This window comes from Sander vitreus, chromosome 2 (assembly GCF_031162955.1).
Source record: "Sander vitreus isolate 19-12246 chromosome 2, sanVit1, whole genome shotgun sequence".
NCBI lineage: Eukaryota > Metazoa > Chordata > Actinopteri > Perciformes > Percidae > Sander > Sander vitreus.
This window is the reverse complement of record NC_135856.1, coordinates 4,693,840-4,711,950: the sequence shown is the minus strand read 5'-3', so window position 1 is coordinate 4,711,950 and position 18,111 is coordinate 4,693,840. Positions and strand designations below refer to the sequence as shown.

At 43.8% G+C, this 18,111-nt stretch overlaps 1 protein-coding gene across 4 annotated transcripts in view; it reads right to left on the bottom strand.

The window, feature by feature from the left end:
• Positions 1-1,331: 1,331 nt before the first annotated feature.
• Positions 1,332-18,111, bottom strand: part of LOC144532947 (metal transporter CNNM1-like) — a 30,404-nt gene continuing 13,624 nt past the window's right edge. Inside the window, exons 2-10 of one of the 4 annotated variants that reach the window (XM_078273932.1) lie at positions 9,167-9,310; positions 8,544-8,684; positions 7,430-7,599; positions 7,252-7,342; positions 6,504-6,649; positions 5,377-5,674; positions 4,141-4,245; positions 3,518-3,622; positions 1,332-1,841 (exon numbers count right to left, since the gene is read on the bottom strand). In XM_078273932.1, the coding sequence (XP_078130058.1) occupies positions 1,762-1,841; positions 3,518-3,622; positions 4,141-4,245; positions 5,377-5,674; positions 6,504-6,649; positions 7,252-7,342; positions 7,430-7,599; positions 8,544-8,684; positions 9,167-9,310 (1,280 nt within the window). In that variant the 3' untranslated portion in view covers positions 1,332-1,761. Of the gene's footprint in view, positions 1,842-3,513; positions 3,623-3,768; positions 3,839-4,140; positions 4,246-5,376; positions 5,675-6,503; positions 6,650-7,251; positions 7,343-7,429; positions 7,600-8,543; positions 8,685-9,166; positions 9,311-18,111 lie in introns of those variants that run through there. The other 3 variants (XM_078273950.1, XM_078273941.1, XM_078273933.1) reach the window with 3 other exon arrangements.

The window sequence follows — 18,111 nt, the reverse complement described above, 5'->3', positions numbered from 1 at the left end:
AGCGGGGGCGTTATAGCGATGAGTTTCACCACAAAGCAGAATAAGCAACATAACAATTGAACAACCATACAAATCCAATCTGACTATTGTTAACAAGGTGCACAATCAATCAGCTACTTCAGAGTCAGCCTGCTGTTTGAACATACAGCTGCGATGATGCAGAGCGGGTGTTTTTCAGCCATTTGTTTTTTTACCACCTGACACCAACATACAAAAACTATTGATGCAAAGTTACACTTATGTCTAAAATTCATTGTATGCTGTTGCATTAAGACTTCAGTTCATTGTAAGTAGGCGTCCCAAACCAGAAAAACAGGGGTGTCCACATACTTTTGGCCACATTATGTACTTGCTTAAGGCCTTTACACATTGGGAGCGTTACGAATAAACAACACGAAAATGCGAAACCCTCACCTGAAAATATTTATACTGGCAGGAAGGGTTCAAAATTAATTTTTTTGTCCACCAGCCAAATGGCTAGTTAATGTTACAATTTGACCAGACACTCAATAGATTACCATTGTTTTTTTGGCTGGCGAGTGACGCAAATCTACCAGCCACTACCAGCATATTTTACCAGCATTTGGCTGGTGGCTGGTGCTAATTTTGGACCCTGCCGGCAGGTAAACAGTTACGCCATCTACGACTTTTATTGTGAAGGGTAATTAAAAGAAGTGAATATGATATGCGCTGCCTTTGTCAAGGTTGAAAGCAATAAAAGTTTGTCTCCTCGGGCGGCTCTGTGTTCGGGCTACGTGCCCCCGCGTTGTTGTTTAATGCAACAGAAGCTCAGAAAAATCAACATTGTTTTGAAAAAAAGAGTGTCGCTTTGTCATTGCGTCATATTTTTGGTCTTTGTGAAAGAACTCGTGACAACAACAAAAAATATGCGCGGAAACATATATTGACATGCAAATTAATCACAAGAAGACAAAAAAAAAAACGCCCCCGGTTTGTAAAGACCTTATTAGACGTGTGTGCCAATCTGCATTTTGGAAAAGGGAAGGAAATGTTTTAAAACAGACACAATCTGGATATAAAATACTTGTTCGTACATAAATAGAAGACAAAAAGAATAATATTTGTTTGTTCGTTCGTGTTCGACTATAGATCTAATTAGCAGGTAAACAAGCAATATTAATCAAGCGACCTTTCAAACCAAAAGCCTGAGCACAAAGCAGCCAGTTGACTTCTGTTCTGTTGAGATGTCCCCCGCAATTCGTGGCAGTATAAAAACAGCAACATCTTTGGTGTCTTCCATCCAATTTCTGTGTACTGTTATTCCCTTCAGCTCCATTGGAGAAGTGATCATATATATATATATATATATATATACTGTATATATATCTATATATATAGATATATATATCTATATATCTATATATAGTATAAAACTATTATTTTCTACAAACCTTTAACATTCACAGTCATTCCTTTACAAGCATCAGCATGAAAAACCTGTGAAGTTCCAGTATAATGCATATTGCAAAGCTGCGACCCCCATTTATTTTTATTTTTATAAACTGGTGTCTTCCATCCAAGTGTTCAGTACATATCTGTGGATGGGTCCACTTCATAAACTCCTACAGTGGGGGGGGTGGTGTTGGAGTGTGTTGTTTTCAGATAAAACTCTGATAGCTGTAGTTCACCAACCACATCGTCTTCACAAACAACTTAAAGAACCATCAGATGATGGAATGTTCGGGTCCGTTGCACGCACGCACGCACGCACGCACGCACGCACGCACGCACGCACGCCCGCTAGGTTTTCACCAGCGGCTGTTCTGAAATGTCCTCTGGTGTTCTCTCTCCTTCGCGGGATTTTTTCCTCTTCTTGTGGCCTGTGGAGTCAACACATGTTGTCAGACAAGGAACAGTTCAATTCAAATGCTGTTATTTTTCAAATTGGAACTCAACCTCGTAATTGTGTCTCTTCTGGCTATGGGTCATGCTAACTTTCCACGTCCGTTGTAAAGATTCGGGAAACGGAGTCTGGCTACATTTCCATTGCAACGTTTCGATTTAAAAACGAGTACCTTTTGCTACGTTTACGCCTCTCATTCACGATGCTCTGGCGTGTCACAGCCTCTAAAACATCTGACCCCGTTTTGGTGTGGAATCTCCGGGGTTGTGTTGCCGTCTCAGTGGCCGCAAACGGAGACACCAATACTGACGCCAATGTTTCGCCGCCTGATTAGGTGATGACGTCTCGATCTCTGAGACTAAGCTACTAACGTTACCATGGCAACTACCAGCAACGAGCAGAGTATATATGCTGCCCGGTATCCAAGAATGTTGATTAGATATGCGATTTGGACGTGTTAGTTTAAACAGAGATTAGTTAGTTTAAACAGAGATTAGTTCTTCTACTGCTAACTAGCTAGCTAAAATAACTTGTGTGCACGGAGATCGCTTTTGGCTCAAAACTCCGCTTTAAAGTGTTCATATTCTGCTTTTTGGCTTTTCCTCTTTCCTTTATTGTGTTATATATCTTTTTTTGTGCATGATATAGGTTTACAAAGTGAAAAAGCCCAAAGTCCCCCCCAAAGGGACTTACCATCTCCAACAGAAAACTCTGTTCACAAACTGCTCCAAACAGCTCTGTTGTAGTCCAGCCTTTACTTCAGAGACAAACGTGGTCACTTTGGAACACACGTTATAATGCTCGCCTAGCTGCTAGCGTGGCACGCCCTCATACTCTGCTTCTGACTGGCTAGTAGTCCTTACCTAGGTACTGTCAGGGCACGCCCTCATACTCTGCTTCTGACTGGCTAGTAGTCCTTACCTAGCTACTGCGCATGTGCGACTCCAAACAAAGATGGAACAGAAGTGTGTTGCCTCACTCTGTAGCTAAAACAGAGAGCTCAACTTTTTTATTAAACCATGTACACCTATTCTGATATAACCTGAATACATTTATGAACCTGAAAATGAGCATAATATGAGCATGTTAAAACCAAAACGCAGCAATGTAAATGTAGCCTTTGGCATGTGCAGATATATGCAGCTAGCTTGGTTTGCTGGCTGCAGTTAGCTACAATAGCTAATCCAGGGGGCTAATTTCTGTTTACTTTCGGATGTTGAACCCCTCGACCATTGGTCTGACGCCTGTTTAGTCTCTGACAACAACGGCCAATATTTCAGGTGATTCTGGTGTAGCCAGCAGATATCTGTATAACAGATATCTGGGCCAAGACTTCCTCCTCCGTACGCCGGTCATTGTTCGGAGTCCAATTAGCAACTTGAGACCCGAGGATGGAGTTGGAGTAGAGAGACAACGTCTCTAAAAAGATATCTGCATTGGGTCTTGTTTATTGCTGTATGTAGTTTATCGCTTATAAGCTATAAGAAAAAGAAATAGAGCCCTGTACGAAACTTCATGAGAATACAAAGTAGGAAAGTCCAAATCACTAATGTATGTTTAAGAAAGAGGTGTGTGTGTGTGTGTGTTACTCAAAGCAGGGAGAGAGAGAGAGAGAGAGAAAGAAAGGCATAGAAAAGGTTTTGTAAGACTGACTGAGTTTGAGCAGGAGTTTCTTGCCCAGTGTGTCCTCTGAGCCGCTCAGGGACAGGCTGCTGATGAAAGGGGACGTGTCCGTTTCTATGGGAACAGAGGCCATGTCTGAGAGAGGGAAGAGAGACGTAGTCATGCCTCTTTCAATGATGAATAGTTTTTGGTCTCTGTCGGAGGACACATTTAAAGTCCTGTGTGACTCTTCAGATAAGTTTGTGTGTAAGTGTGAAACCAAAGACGACGTGTCAACTGACAGCTCTGGAAACTTTTAAAGCTGGCCAAGACAAGGTTTTCGCACGGCAGTAAACATGATCGGTCCACGTACTGTAAAGGCAATAAGTCTGTGTTACCATATTTGACAGAAATCTATGCATTTTCCTGTTATTTCTGACAATTTGATAAACAAAATGTGTATAAAATGTGTATATATGCTTGAGTAAATAAATCACCAAATCGCTATTTTCATTCTCAATACTTTACATTTTGGTGCTGGTGATTTTTCTTTGGGGCTGGCTAAAACCTCTAAAATTCCTCTATGCAGGAAAAACCCTTAAAATGGCGTTAGAGTCTTTCCGACCAATCAGATTGCACGTCTAAACATAGCAGTCAACAGTAAGAGCTCGTACCAGTGTGTGCGTCGGCCTCAGATCTGTCCTCCCTGATGTACGGGATCTCATCCATCCTGAGAAACACTGAATCGCTGGGACTCTTCTGGCCGTCAGACTTGCTGCCTGCAGCAGATACACATGAACACATGCACACATCAAAATACACATGAGGCCTTTCCAGTGGTGTAGTCTAATGTATTGTAGTGGGTATACTGTACCACTATTTTTTTTCCCTGGCTCAGAATGGGCCTTTTTGGGGGGGGGGGGCATATTAAAGTGTGGGGTCTGGGTGTCCTCCCCCAGGGTTATTTTGAGTGTCAAAGACTAATTTCCTGCATTCTGATACACTTTTTATGCACCAATTTATGGTGGGAATACCTTTATTTAGCCTATGAGAAGGAAAACACAGATGACATTCAAAATTATATAAAAAATATAATAGAATATAAAGCAGTAAGGGGGCTTTCACATCAGGGACCTAAGCCTGGATCCCAAAAGTTGACCCCAAAGAGGACAAAATAAAATAGGCTACTTATATTTGTCTTAAATGTGCGGTGAAGGGAGGATGCTGGCGTTAGTGTAGGCGGAGCATTTGGGCCCGGTCGCTACGCACACGCTACGCACATGCGCTCAGTGAGGAGCGGGTCGGTGAAAGATGAGAAAAGTCAAACTGCATGTTCAGCAGTGTTAGTTTAGTTTGCTGTCACATTACTCAACCACGTATTTGTGAATACAAAAATGATGTTGTTGCGTATCATTGCACATTTTCAAGTGGGTATATGGAAATCCTGGAGATTTCTTAGTGGGTCTACTGCGTATACCTGCGTATCACGTAGACTACACCACTGGGCCTTTCCCTTTCTGTAATTAAAAACCCAAGTTGACAGCCAACAAAAGTCTAATACTCCAACTGCTTCTCATAGGATCCACTAACGAGCACAAACAAAAAGACTGAGAATCTGCAGCCTCGTGTATTTTCTTTACTTTCATGTTTTCATCTCATTTATATTGAGTCATTTCTCTGTCTGTCAGCCTGTTTATCTCTCCTCAGACTCTGCCTTTTGAAAACATCTCTTTGCAATTTGGATGAGGTTATTAAACTCTATTCATTGTGAATATTTTGCCCTAATGAATTCAGAGAAACTCATTGGAGGGAGCCATCATTGTTTGTCTGCCTCTGCTGGCTCACATCATCTCTTATTGTCTGAACTGTGAACCTGCTCCAGGACTGTCTCAGGAGTCGGGGACACTTACGGACGATGCGGTTCTTCTCGTTCAGCAGCGAGGTGCTGTGCGGGACGCTGGACTGCTGTCCTCGGGTTCGGGCCGAGCTGGGCCGGCCGTGCTCCCTGGGTGGGGGCATGAGGGTGGTGGTGGTGGTGCTGCTACTGCTGCTGTGCCCCGGGGGCATCAGCGTGGCCCCGTGCTCCGCGGCCGGGGCCTCCGGGGTCGGGGTGTTGCCTTCTGCCAGACGGCCGTCTGCATCCGGCGTCAGAGGAGAGTTGTCCATCCGGGTGGCTGTCACAGCGTTCTGGTAGTGGCTCCGGGTGATCTGACACACAGGAGCAGAGGATTTTGGGTAGTGTTAAGGGTTGGAAGGATGCTATTTTACAGCGGCTCCGTGCGGAGCTTAGCGCCGGCCCATGACGATTGTGATTGGTTTAAAGAATTGCCAATGGACCTTTTTCACAGCAGACATTTTGACTTGTCATAGTAGGAAAAGCACAGCTGAAATTGATAACATTAACGATGGCTTCCATCAAGTGTCCCAGTGAGCTATTTCAGTGAGTCAGCATGCACAACACCAGGGCCTCTCCTAAGTGGAATGCAGCCATCATTAATGGTTTGGAATACACCTGTGCTTTTCCTACTATGACATGTCAACATGTCTGCCGTGAAAAAGGTCTATAGACCAGAGCACATTTTTCTTCCATCCCGGAATGCTATGTTAACTAGCCAGACGCTCCTCCGCTTTGCAGCGTGTGGATAGTAAAAGCGAGACTAGGCAGAGCCTTAAAGGACAATTCCGCCGCAAAATGAACCTAGGGGTTAATAACACATGTGTACCGAGTCGACCGTTCTCTGGGTCGACTCAGTACACGTGTTATTAACCCCTAGGTTCATTTTGCGCCGGATTTGTCCTTTAAGTCTGATAAATGGTTCTGCGGAGGCTCCACTCAGAGCTTTCGCCATAGCCTACGTAAGTGGCCTGAAGTTTATACTTGTGCGTTGGTGTTGGTGTCTGTGTCGTAGCGTATCTCTTTAAGAGAATAGCAGGGCCGGCATGTGTGTGTGCACACTAGGGGAGTGTATACTGTATGATAAAAGGCCGAAATTGAAAACGCAGTGTTCCCTGAGGTGGTGCGACATTCAGGTGTTACCTTGATGATCTGCAGTTGTGTGAGCTGTCTGACAGAGTAGTCTGGCAGGTAGACGTTCCCCCCACCGTTCAGTTGGCTCATGCTGCCTCCGTACAGCATGGACTCAGAGCGGTCCAAACCGCTACTGCGAGAGGGGGATCTGTGGACTGCAGGAGATCAAGAAACCAATCAATCTTTTATGAAGCACTTTCACAGAAACGGATGAGACTCGATCAAATCACGAGCGAGCTCAGAGCTTCATTTTTCATTTTCCCTTCTTGATATGAGGCGGGCTCCGCCATTGTAGCTGAAAGCTTCCATTCATTCAGTCACTTCGCTGCTGTGAATGCTGCATTTATGTTCTGGCAGTTGACTCGGAAAGCTGTTCAGAGAAATTTAAATGCCGTGGCCGAAGATTTGTGGAGCGTTTGAGTGCTGCTGATCAGGTTCTTCACTCCAAGTAAAGTGCACATTCACAAGCAATGATTTATTTTTGACAAAATGTAGATTCTTTCAGTTTTCTGATTAAGATTGTTTCATTTCTTCTGTTTCCTTGGTAAATACATCTAGTGTGTAGGCCTATCTGTGCATATGTAGTGTGTGTGTATATATATATATATATATATATATATATATATACTATGAGCTTAAAAAACAAGCAAATGTTTGGTCCGTCACAAACGGTAGGAAGCAGTTTTTTAACAGTTTCTAATAAGAATATAAACACAGCTGTGTGTGTGTGTGTGTGTGTGTGTGTGTGTGTTTCTACCTGCTGGCATGATGGAAGGAACCCCAAAGTAAGAAAAAGCTCCATTCTCAAACTTCAGCGCCTCCTTACCAAACTCCACCTCAACTCGACCCTGAAGGAGCACAGAAACACGGCGTGAGCCGACCAGCTTCTGTCCGTCTACTTGCAGTATTTCTGGCAGTATTAAAAGCTGGTATACCTGCAGGACCAGCACGAAGTAGTCCACGGGTTTGTTGCGCTGGAACAGGAAGTGCTGCGACGCTCGCTTGTTCTTCTCGTCGAAGTTGAGGTCCTGAACCACGCTGGGGTGTTTGATCAGCCTCAGCAAGATCTTCTCTGAGATGTGAGCGGGTTTGAAGGGCTCCACCTCTGACAGAGGGAGGAGAGAATGGCCCAATCAGGAGGACTGGCCATCCCACTCAGGACTCTGGCTGGTATTCATATTAAAAAATGGGCATGACCAGGATGTAGGGTTGCCAACTTTGTCGCTGAATTAAGGGACAAAAGGTGGCCTGCCACAGCAGTGTGGGTACGGTTTTGTGTGAATGTACAGTGTATTGTTTTAAGCCATTTGTCATAATGATAACTTAGATCTCTTAATTTCATATTAATACATAGGCTAACTCTCATGCCTTGGCAACATACAGTAGGTTTAATAATAGTTTGTTAATGTGTGCATTTCCTTGGAAGCATGTTGGGTCAAGTCATGGCCAAATGAAAATTCCTTTCGACAAAGTACAGAAGGCTTCCGTTGAGTCAACGCTTAAGGGCTTTACCCACTTCTTTTTTTTTTACTTCCCATGGTTTATTGTAGCCTTTTCTTTTTTAAAGGGTCTCCCTGTCTCAACCTGAAATGCTGAATCCTTTTCTGTTTTTAAATTTAGACCCATCTTTAAAGCCCATCTTTTTCATTCACATAGTTTTTGCTTGTTTTCATGTAGAATCCCCAAACAGCAAGAGATATGAAGCGTGGATTTGTTTTTCAGGTCTTGTAGGATGTAAACTGAACCAGCTCGAGATTTCCACGAGACTTGTGAGGATGCATCAGCCATGTGGGACCATCACTTTTCCCATACCTCAACTCTCTTAAATCCCATTAAACTCAGGCCTTGCGCTTTACCTTAACTTAATCTCAATCCTATTCTAAACCAAAGGCCCAACATTCTCTGTCCCTTAAAGAACTGAGCCTGGAGGAAGTATCCTGAGTTTGGATGATATCCCTCGTCTCTCCTTCCCTGTGAGGATGTTTGTTTGTTCCACAGTGTAGAGATACAAGAACACAGACACGCAGCAGCGAGCTGATTGGCTGTTACCTGTGGACAGGAAGCGGTGTGTTGCCAGGAGAAGCTGAGGAGAGATATTGACTTTCATCTCGTTCTCTGACAGTTTGAAGATGGAGAAGTCCTGCTGCTTCCGCTCGTGGTGAGAAACGCGGCGCTTCGTGCGATTATCAGCTGATCGGGCAGACACACACCGACACACAGAATGAGTAAATCACACAGCTCTTAATGCACCCGTGTCAAACTTAAGGCCCGCGGGCCAAATCCGGCCAACATATCAATTTATGTGCACAATACATTTTGGCCCGTCTAGTTTTGTCACTTTTTACAAAGTTTTTGGAGCTTTTTTCAACGGTTTTGACGCATTTTTGCAGCTTTTTTCTGTGCTTTTTTTCCAACGTTTTTGGCATTTTCTTTGACATTTTTGTCGACCAAATTGTAGGTGAGAAGACTATATGAGACATGCAATAATACAGTCAAAGATATTTGACTTTTTCGATGACATAAAAGCAATAAACTCTACATGTCTGGCCCTTGATATGATTCTTATTTTCTAGTGTGGCCCTTAGGGAAGTTGAGTTTGACACCCCTGTCTTAATGCATGCGATAACATTCATATTTTGAGTGAGTGCGTGTCTGTGCGCATGCATACATACTGTAGAGGTCCGTCTCGTCGAGGATCTCTGACTTGATGATTTCCTCGATGACGTCCTCCAGGGTGACGATGCCCATCACCTCATAGAAAGGGTCACCCTCGCCCTCGTTGTTCACCCGCTGCACGATGGCCAGGTGGGACTTCCCTGGACGAAAAGGTTGACTCAGGCATCACTTTTAACCCAGATTGCATTTAGATACTTTACAGGGCAAAGTATACAGTACTTAAGCAGTATTTATGAGGAACGCATTACAAACAAAGCTGAGAAAATTAGTAGTGACCCCTCCCATACACAGCGAATTTGAACTTCTACCCTCAGGGAGGCGTTTCAGAGTACCAACAGCAATTAGAAACATCTTTAAGAAATCCTTCATCCCCAATGCTGTGAAGATGCTAAATAACACTGGGAACCGTACTTAAGGATGGAGGCAGACCGAGGCAGACTTCCGGGCTGCGGGTTTTATGCACAGCAAACATTTTAGTAGGCTATATTTATCTATTTATTTACTTCTTTTACTTTTGTAAATGTAACCTTTGTAAAGTCTTTTTATGAAATGTATTGTCTGTTTTGTCCGTCTTGGCTATGTACTGTTTGAACATTTTTCACATCTGTGGACAATGAAGTTTTTCGTATTCGTATTCGCAAAACATTTGGACAAAGCAAAATGCAACTGCAGTGTTTTCTTGTTTGTTGAAGACTTAGGTGCACGTATTTGGCGGGGGGGGTGTACAGGTCCTCCCTCAAGAATTTCTTTACATTTTTTCATTTAAAAAAAAAAAAATGCAATTTCACAACATTTTGGACCTTTTTCAATTTCCATTTTTCAAAACCATTATTTGGTCTCTAAAACTAGAGCAGATAATAAATATAACACTCAAAGAGCTTAAAGACTACACTTGCTAAAGACGTCCACTGGGGACCGACTACAATCATTAGATCTGAGAAAAGTCATTTAGTTAGTTTTGATGCATTGATTTTACATTTATTTGGCTTAGATGCTGCCCAACACGGCTTGGGTGCTGCACCTAACCCTTATCAGAATCAGAATCAGATTTATTGGCCAAGTATACTTACATAAACAAGGAATTTGACTTCAGTAGGTGTTAACTCTCTATACATTCAACAATAGACATGTAGTAGTAACATACTGTACAATAGAGACAACAATATACATATAGGCACATATCAACATAATATACAAAAATACAAATATACAAATAAGACATAATAACAAGACAAGTACACATGGAGTGGGATGTAAAGTGCAAAAAGTAAAAGTGAAAAGTAGTGTGCAAGATGCATATTGGAATGACAAGTATGTAATGTGTAGAGATGTGGGTCTGGTTGTTTTTGTGCGCAGGGGTCTGTAGCGCCTGCCAGAGGGGAGGAGGTTATAATGGTAGGGAAAACCCTATACTGTCAGTAAAACATCATAAACAAAAACAAAGCTATGACACAGGGGGGAAAGTGATGTATTATGTGTCAGCATAACAGGAAACTAGCCAGATCTGACTATCATTAGTGGTGTCCCAAACTAAATTTCAATCTCAGCTTTGAGTCCACTGAAGTAACGTTGCTTTGCCTCCCAGTAAAGAGAAATTAAACCTTTTAATCCCAAACCAATAAATCTGAGATTCCTGATTGGAAGGCCGACCAGCCTACGTTCGCTGTCTTAAACACATGATCATCACAGTGGGATAACAAGCCACTTTAAAAAGTTGAACTGAAGTGTTCGGTCTCCTATGTACTTCCGCTCAATTTTAATTTTCTTTCAGTACTCCGTCTGGGTTTGCGGTATATTCTTGGGGTTTCTCCGGCTAAATCTTTACCGGTCCAATCAGGGAACGGAGGGAGTGGCTGAGAACGATGACGTTGAGGATTGTGCGCTAATTTGAGTTGTAGTTCCGTAATGGCGGCGGAGAAAGATGCGAGCGAAGCCATTCGGTCCATTGTGGCAACGCTGCCGAATATCCAGAAGTTAAAGCCCGAGCAAGAACAATCTTTGCTGAGTTTTGTTGGTGGCCGTGATGTTGTGGCCCTCCTCCCCACGGGGTTCGGAAAAAGTTTGATTTCCCAGCTCGCTCCGTTAGTGGTGAAGGAGTTGGCTAAGGCTAACGCTAGCGATGCTAAGCTGACGTCACGACCAAACGTTAGCGATTGGTTATGGCAGATCCAGAGTGGCTCTGGGGAGATCCAATAGTTTTAAACTTCAACAGAGTACCCGCCTTCAAGGAAGTTAACACTTGTCAATGGAGAGTGGCCGGACTCTCTGGACAAATGAAATGTACCAGAGTCTGGTAGGACCAGGCTATAAAAGTTTGGGATTCATTCAGTTCTTCAGAAATATTAAAAAAACGTGAACGTAAAATGTGCTGTAAATAGCTGCTGTAAAGTCTTTTGCTGAAGGTACTGATGTCTTGGCAGTAGTAAATGGTTAGTTAATCTAGTTAATTATCTCAGAAATAAATCACTGAACAAGATGTGTTTCCTCTGATTCAGGAGATGAGATAATATTGTCAAATAAATAAGATTTTGGCTGGGTCCGAAATTCCATACTAACATGCTATTATTTAGTACCCTTAAACAGTATGTGAGATTTTGTAATATGTCCAAAATCTTACAATGAAATATTACATTATGCAAACATTGGACACTACACCGGCATAAGTATCCCACAACGCAATGCGGTAGTAACGACAACGTTCGAAGCAGAAAAACGGACAGCAACCAAGGAGCTCTTTAACGTCAAAAACGCTTTACATTTCTACATATAAAAATTTGGGATTTTGTCACCTGTGACTGTCGGTCTAGTTGCTTTCCTTTTTCAGTAATCTAAGCATTATCTGGAGATGCCGCTAGCGGGGGTCGGCAGGGGTTCTCTTGGTTACGCGCCTCCAGATGCAAGGAGGCTCTCAGGAAGTGACGTTAAAAAATGACAGCTTGGTGCGTCCGCAAAGATACACACTACTGTTTATTTACACAAAAGTACGTAGGACGATAGTATACATATTGACTGTGGTGCAGAGTATGCGATTTCGGATGCAACCTTTGTACTTTATATTTTGTAATGGAAAAATTACATAGACCATGATTTTCTTAACAATGATTGTTCATCTATTGAGTAATTTTTAATTATAAGTAGATCCTTAAAATATGCCTCTGAAACATGTGTCTCCTAAAGATATTTCCTGAAAGTAAGTCCTCCAGTGTTGAAGATAGCTGAAAATGTTATGACCCTGTAATTCTCCACTGTAAGCAAATGGTAACAAAACACAGGTGCCTCCAGAGATATGCAAAGGTCAGTTTGCCTGAACTTAAGGTTGGAGCCTGAACCAATCTGTAGACGAGATAAATTATTGAAGGACTTTTTACGCACTAGACAGATGTACAGGGACAGCTTTAGACAGCAGTGTTCAAGATTAGAATGTTTTCCAAACATGGTCGTGTTTCTGCTGGGAAAATGGGATATAAGGAGATGGCATATGTTACGCGAGGCACAGAACTGTTGTCACTTTGTAACTCTGTTCATTGTGAATTGCTGTTCTTGTCATTTTTGATTGTTCTCTCGAGAAAATAATTAAACCCTTCCACCGAATACCTAAACTTTTAATCCAGTTTGCAGCCTGTCTTTATTTTGTTTCAACAAGGTCTCTTCTTCACCCAAATTCCTCCCTCGCTGAACAGAAACTTCCACCACAGACTTGGCGTTGTCGGCAGGATTTCAAGGAGGGATCAGATCGGGACTCCCCGGGCGACTGATGACAGTGCACTCCAGGGATCTGATGATCACCTGCCTCTAAACCTCGCCAAAACATCTTTGAGAGACAGAGGGTCAGAAACCACGGAGTGCTCGCTGATTCCACTCTGAAATCCAAACGAAAAGGAAGAAATTTCAACCAGCGGGGGTAAGTTGAAGTTTCAACTATTAACAAGGTGAATTGGATAGTGAGACAGTCTGTGAGACAGAGATATTGACCGTGGCTTCACTGAGGGTATTCGCTGAAAGTCTATCTTTGCTTTGGGAACATTTTGGGTTGTGTACAAAACAGGAAAAGAGAGTTTTCTTTGGCACCCAGGTTGTTTAGTATAACAGATAAGAGCGCCAGTTGTCATCATTTCATCCAATCTGGACTAGAACGGGGTGACGGATAGATTTTAAAATCATACGGATAAACATCATCGTAGCTGTTCGTCAGGATTTAAGTGTTTTATGAATCTATCACAGATAAACAGTCATCGTAGCTGTTCGTCAGGATTTAAGTGTTTTATGAATCTATCACAGATAAAAGGTCATCGTAGCTTAAATTAAGTTGCAGCTGTTTACAGGTTTTCCCGCAAAGTTTACCGTGAACTAAACTGGGCCGTATAGTGACGATTATACGTGAAGAAGTACTTCGGCTGGTTGTTATCTATTTTTGGAAAATGGGTAACAGGAGCACAGCGTCACACGTTCCTTCAGGGCCGGTGGTGGATGAGATGATGAAAAAATTTGGGCCGAAATCTTTAGAATGTCTGAATTATTGGACAACAAAACACGGGTTTCCTGAAAATGGTTCTTTAAGCACAGCTAAACTCAGAATGCTGAAAACAGGATTTAGAAGAAGAAGAAAAAATATTGAAAGGGGGAAAAATGATTAGCAACCAAGATCTGATTCAAATAGACAAAAACAAGGAATGTTTTAATCAGTGGATGAAGGAAGCCACAGGCAGGGAAAGAAAGCAGATGAAAAAACTGGTATCTAAGGGAGAAACTGATAATGTTGTTGAAACACAGAAACTAGAAAAACCAGAAACTGCCACTGACACGTTTGCATTTTCTCTGTATCCGAGCATGAAACGGGTGGATCCGCTGCTCGACCTCCCGCCCTACCCTCCTCCACACGTCGCTGCTCCTCATCACGTCGTGACGCTGAAGGAAGACGACACGCCTTCCACCGTCACATCCCGCCCTTCTCCCACAGTGCCCACGTTCACGTTCACGTTCACCTACACCTCCACACCATGGGGTTATGGGAATCCCATCTAAAGAACGCTTTCCTGAATGGGCTGCTGCCAGAGATCCGAGCTGGACTACTGAAATCGTGTATTGGCTGGGACGAAGCCAGACTGACAGAAATCGTCAGACACACAAAACATGCAGAGCAGCTGGAGCAAGAGTCAACTCGTCAGGCTGAAAAGAAAACAAAGAAGAAGGCCGAAGATGCCCAGCTGACACTGTTTCATACAGTAAATCAACTCGCTGGGAAAGAAGGAAAGAAAAAGGGGAAGGCAGAGGCAGAGGGCGCGGCGGACAGCAGGCGCCTGATTCAGTATGTTTCAACTGTGGCGGCAAGGGCCAACAAATGTCCTTCTCCAAGACAACAAAAGGGGGAACCAGTTGGGGACCGCGGCTACAGCCAGGAGCAAGCAGATTGACAGGTGGTGGAAGGGGACGGTGACGGAGAGTGTGAGCCAGCGAGATCTGCCCAGCCAAAGGAAAGTAAAAATGCAAACTCACAAACACAAATTTCTGCACCCATTACAGACCATAAACATCACACTGTTTCCCCACTTGATGAGAAAAACATTCTAGACGCAATTTCTTACCTAGAGCAAAAGCAACACATAGAAAGTATTCCTACTTATGCAATGTTGTCATCTGAGGTTTATAAGAAATTACCAACAACTATTTTGAATGTACAGGGGAAAGATGTGGAGTTTTTGGTAGATTCGGGTGCAACTAATTCTGTACTTCAGAGGTCCTTGTTCCCGAATCAAAAGCTTTCTGGTAGAATTGTTCTGTGCAGAAGTGCAAGTGGAGCAATTGTCCCAGAAAGGTTTTCATATCCTATGATGTGTGTACACAGTGACCTAAGTGATTCAGAGCCAGAGAGGAGGGCAAAATGTTCATTTCTGCTCTCTCCTCTGTGTCCGGTGAATCTGTTAGGGAGAGATCTCATGTTACGTTTTGGTGTAGGAGTAATCCCAACGGCAACAGGCCTGAAAGTTGTGAGATTAGACGTCACTACCCAGAATGACTCGTTCTTTTCACAGAGCACACACGGGTCCCAGCTCATATTTCAGTGGGCCATTCTTCAGGCTCATGCTGCAGGCTTGCTGCATGAGGCCAGAAAATTGGTCTCCCCTTTTTCTGAGTTTAGGGAAGAACATAACTTACATTGCACTTGTTTTGTCTCTTCAGAACGTGATGACATGTTTGTTGAAGAATTTTTTAAAGAAGAAACAGATGAGCTTGAGTGTACTTACATATACTGGCATGAAAACAAATGTGCAGCAGCAGTAGCCTTGACTGATAAACAGAGAATGTTTTTCAGAATTCTACACTCCCATGCTCATATCTCCTTATCCAAATCTTCCACAGATCAGTGGAGAAACTTGGGACAATTTGTCCTGGACTGTGACCGACTGACTGACTGGACTAAAACCGTGGACGGGAACGTGCACACCTCCCCCTCCACGGGAGTTTATCGGAAACTCCTGTCACACCGTGTGACCGCCGCGCGCAGTGTGTTCCAGCGGAAAGAAGCTGAAACACACACACACACACATTTCTGAGTAATGCTGTGAATGTCTCTCCCACAGAAATCTCACCGTTGCTGTCCCAAGTGCCAACTCACCTGTGGGCAGCGCATAAATATGATGTGGGTCTCATCAAAAATTGTCAGCCTGTTGTCATCACACCGCGCTCAGACTTCAGGCCCAAAAAGCATCAGTACCCACTGAAACAGGAAGCGATCGATGGAATCAGACCGGTCTTTAACTCTCTATTGAAAGCAGGAGTTATTGTTCCAGGTGTTGATTCACCTGTTCGCACGCCTATTTTCCCTGTCAAGAAAATTTGTGATAAGGGAAAACCGGACGAATGGCGTTTTGTTCAGGACCTCAAAGCAGTAAATGCAGCGGTTCACGCACGTGCACCCAACGTACCAAACCCGTACACGATTCTTCAGGGAATTCCTGGGGGGGCACAGTATTTCTCTGTTGTTGATTTGTCTAACGCTTTTTTCAGTGTTCCAGTGGACAAAAACAGCCAGTTCTGGTTTGCGTTCCTGTTTGACGGTAAGGCCTACACTTTCACACGTTTAGGACAAGGGTTTGTCGAGAGCCCAACCATCTACAACGAAGCACTGAGAGAGAGCCTGGAAAGCTTAACCCTTTCCCCAGGCTCGGCTCTCCTTCAATATGTTGATCACTGTCTGATTGCAAGTCCAACAAAAGCGCAGTGTGAACAGGACACTATTGCATTATTGTGTCACCTAGGAAAAGAGGGGCACAAAGCTAGTTTAGCTAAATTGCAATTTGTGAAAGAGGAAGTGCATTTTTTGGGTCCTGACATTTCAGCGTCAGGGAAAACGTTGTCTCCATCTCGGATTGAGGCAATAGTTTCCCTCCCAAAACCTGCAACAAAAACAAATGATGTCATTTCTAGGAATGTGTTCCTATTGTCGAGTTTTCATCCCAAATTATGCTCAGTTAGTTCAACCTTTAGCTGACATAATACATGGTAACAACTTGTCTGCACACGATCGCGTCACGTGGACGACGGAGGCGGGTCAGGCGTTTGTAAATCTTAAAAAAGCTTTTCAAAACCCTCCCACTTTAGGTTTGCCAAACTCTAAGCTTCCATTCACTCAAACAGTGGATGAACGTTTGGGCTGTATGACGTCTGTTCTCTTGCAGCCACACGGTGACAGGCTCCGGCCTGTGGCCTATTTCTCTGCAAAACTTGATCCTGTGGCAGCAGGTTTGCCCATATGTCTCCGAGCCGTTGCTGCGGCTGAAAAAGCTCTGTCAGCATCAAGAGACATAGTGGGCTATGCTCCATTAACATTGCTAGTACTGATCCTATTGGAGCAAAAATCTTCTCATTTGTCTGCAGCGCGGTATTTGAGGTATCACACATGTCTGCTTGATATGCCTAATGTCACTGTTAAACGATGTACAGTACTTAACCCTGCTTCTCTTATGCCTACGCCAGGTGAGGGTGAGCCGCACGACTGTTTGGCTGAGTTGCAACACACCTGTGCTCCGCGCCCAGATTTGACTGACACACCGGTGCCAAATTCAGATCTGGTTTTGTATGTGGATGGGTCAGCCTCACGCTGCCCTGACACTGGCCAGGGACAGGTAGGGTTTGCTGTAGTATCAGATGCAGTAACCTTAATTGCTAAATCTCTTCCCAAACACTTCTCTGCGCAGGCTGCTGAACTCATTGCTCTCACTGAAGCATGCAAACTGGCTGAAGGGTCGTCTGTTACGATCTATACGGACTCCAGGTACGCCTTTGGGGTTGTACATGATTTTGGGGGCATTGTGGAAACACCGGAACTTCCTCAAATCCGATGGTAAGCCTATCTTGCATCACCAACTGATAAATGACCTTCTGACGGCCATCTTGCTCCCATCACAGATAGGCATATGCAAATGTTCCGCACACACTGGGGGCGACTGACGAGGTCTCCAGGGGGAAATGCTCGTGCTGACATGGCTGCAAAAGCTGCTGCACGCCTTCCCGTGCCACTGGATGACGCGTTAGCTTTGCTCCACCACAGATTTTTCACTTCCAGATTCAGTGGCAGCTATGCAGACACATGCTACATCACAAGAAAAAAACACAGTGGAAAAGTGCAGGGTGCACCTTTAAAGAAGGTGTCTGGCTGGGGCCAGATTCAAAACACTGCCTTCCGCGCCATTTCTTTACACATTTTGCAAAGTTGACACATGGAAGGGATCATGTGTCAAAGGGTGGGCATGCTGTCTCTGTTAACACAGACATGGTTCACAAAGGGCTTCACAACATTTGCAGAAAAATTTTGTAAAGCTTGCATGACATGTGCACAACACAATGTAGGCAGACCAGTGACTGTAACACAGCAGGCAGGACATCCACCACCGACACAAGCATTTGAACATGTGATGATGGATTTTGTTGAGCTCACACCGTC